The sequence below is a fragment of the Pollachius pollachius genome, assembly GCF_949987615.1.
Source record: "Pollachius pollachius genome assembly, chromosome: 3".
In the NCBI taxonomy this organism is placed as follows: Eukaryota; Metazoa; Chordata; class Actinopteri; order Gadiformes; family Gadidae; genus Pollachius; species Pollachius pollachius.
The window spans coordinates 44,348,807-44,350,813 of record NC_136936.1 but is presented as its reverse complement, the minus strand read 5'-3'; the positions used below and the strand labels follow the sequence as shown (position 1 = coordinate 44,350,813).

Genomic DNA, 2,007 nt, shown 5'->3' with positions numbered 1-2,007 from the left:
ATCATAGCAACCTCGTTATTATAATTCTGTCGAGACCTGAATTATTCTTCCTCATAACTATCAAACCAAATATCCTTCACATTCACCGAGCGAAGATTATGAAAGTAAAATGCACATTTCTTGCTACAAATGTTTACATAAACACTTTTAATGGTGTAACTATGCTAAAATATCATATTTTCAACCCGGAATAAAAAGTATATCTGCCATTTTCACAGAAAAATATCCTAAAAACTATCCAATAGGAAAGATGCTCACAGCGTCTATTAGAGACGTAGTCGGGTTAATACAGGAGTGAATGGGCTGCTGGAGCACCCGCTCTCCGTCTGCAGACGACGCCGAAGGGTACCTTTCCCGTCATCGACCGACACCAAAGGGTACCTTTCCCGTCAGCCACCGACGATAAAGTGCCTTTGCAAACAGTCGTGTTGGACTGGATGGCCAATGCTACACTAACCTGCTTTTCAAGATGGAAGCGGAGTGGACCTACGAGATAAACCCACAGACATACATAAAGAGTGGTTGAAAGCATTGATTTAAACACATAAATAAATTATGAAGATACAAGGCTTCCACATTTATACAAATATGTACGTATAACATATTATCATTTTGACAAATCAACATTAAGGGAAACCATAGAGGTGTTTTTGAGGCTGGCCTCCCCTGGCCCCATCATGGATCCGCCCCTGCCAGTGGGACTGTGTTCTGCATAGTGTGCGAGAGTCAGATTAACTAATATTACTGCCGGCCACAGGGGAATCATTAAACTCTTACATAATGACTGAATGAGTTTGAAAGCACCAACGATGCCTGACTCACAGTGAAGGAGTGAAGAGGAGGCTACTGTAGATCATGTCATGACCATGGATAACACTTCTGACATAACAATGTTGACACTTTCAGGGTTGAGCGGGGAGACCACCAACAGAATGGTTATTTTCTCCCTCACTCTACTTTGCTACTTTTTGATTCTGATGGTTAACATTTCCTTGGTTCTGACCATCATCTTGGACCACAACCTCCACCAACCCATGTATATCTTTGTGGGTAACCTGTGCCTCAATGCTCTTTATGGAACTGCCGGTTTCTACCCCAAGTTCCTTCTGGACCTGCTCTACTCTCGCCACGTGATCTCGTTTGGGGGTTGTGTGGTGCAGGGTTTGGTCATATATTCCTCTGTCTGCATTGAATATTCTATCCTTGCACTGATGGCCTATGACAGGTATGCAGCAATATGCCGACCACTCGATTATCACTCTCTTATGAAAAAGCAGAACGTCTGTCTGCTTACATGCTTCTCATGGGTTATACCTTTTTTTAATTTACTTGTTGCTCTGATAAAAACATCAACATTGAAACTATGTGGCTCGCACATAGATAAACTCTACTGTGCCAGTTGGTTGATTGTTAAAATCGCTTGTTCTCCTGGTCTGACAAATGCTGTTTTAGCTTACATTAGCATCATTATTTATTTTTTTCATTTTGTTTATATTTTTCTCTCATACGTTTATCTGATCAGAACATGTGTGAAGTCGATTGAGAGCCGGGGAAAATTCATGCAGACTTGTTTGCCACATTTAATGACTCTGCTCAATGTGACCGTGGCTGTGTTGTTTGATGTGATGTTTATGCGATTTGGCTCAGCAGATGTGTCGCCAATGATTAAAAATGCATTATCACTCGAGTTTCTTATTATACCTCCTATTGTTAACCCACTAATATATGGTATTATACTTACCAAAATTCGTAATCGGATTAGGTTTATTTTTGCTTACAGGAACGGTTAATTATGAGTTAATAATATTGTTCTCACTTATACACTATTATCTTACATGTATTATTTTAACTGAATATTTACAATGGCAAGTTGTTAAAAATAGAATGTATTTTTTTTAATAATTATAATGACTATTAATCATAACAATATGTATGCTAAATTATTATCAGCAATTATTATCAATGTATGTGTGCTAAAAAGCCTTTATATGATTCTTGTTATGTTAT

General features: G+C 38.6%; 1 protein-coding gene across 1 annotated transcript; it reads left to right on the top strand.

Annotated features, from left to right (window-relative positions):
- Positions 1-788: 788 nt before the first annotated feature.
- LOC307073869 (olfactory receptor 4M1-like) lies at positions 789-1,790 on the top strand (the record flags this gene model as incomplete). The annotated part of the gene is given in 2 exon segments (XM_079733828.1): positions 789-824; positions 828-1,790. Coding segments are annotated over 2 exon segments (999 nt in total).
- Positions 1,791-2,007: the final 217 nt, after the last annotated feature.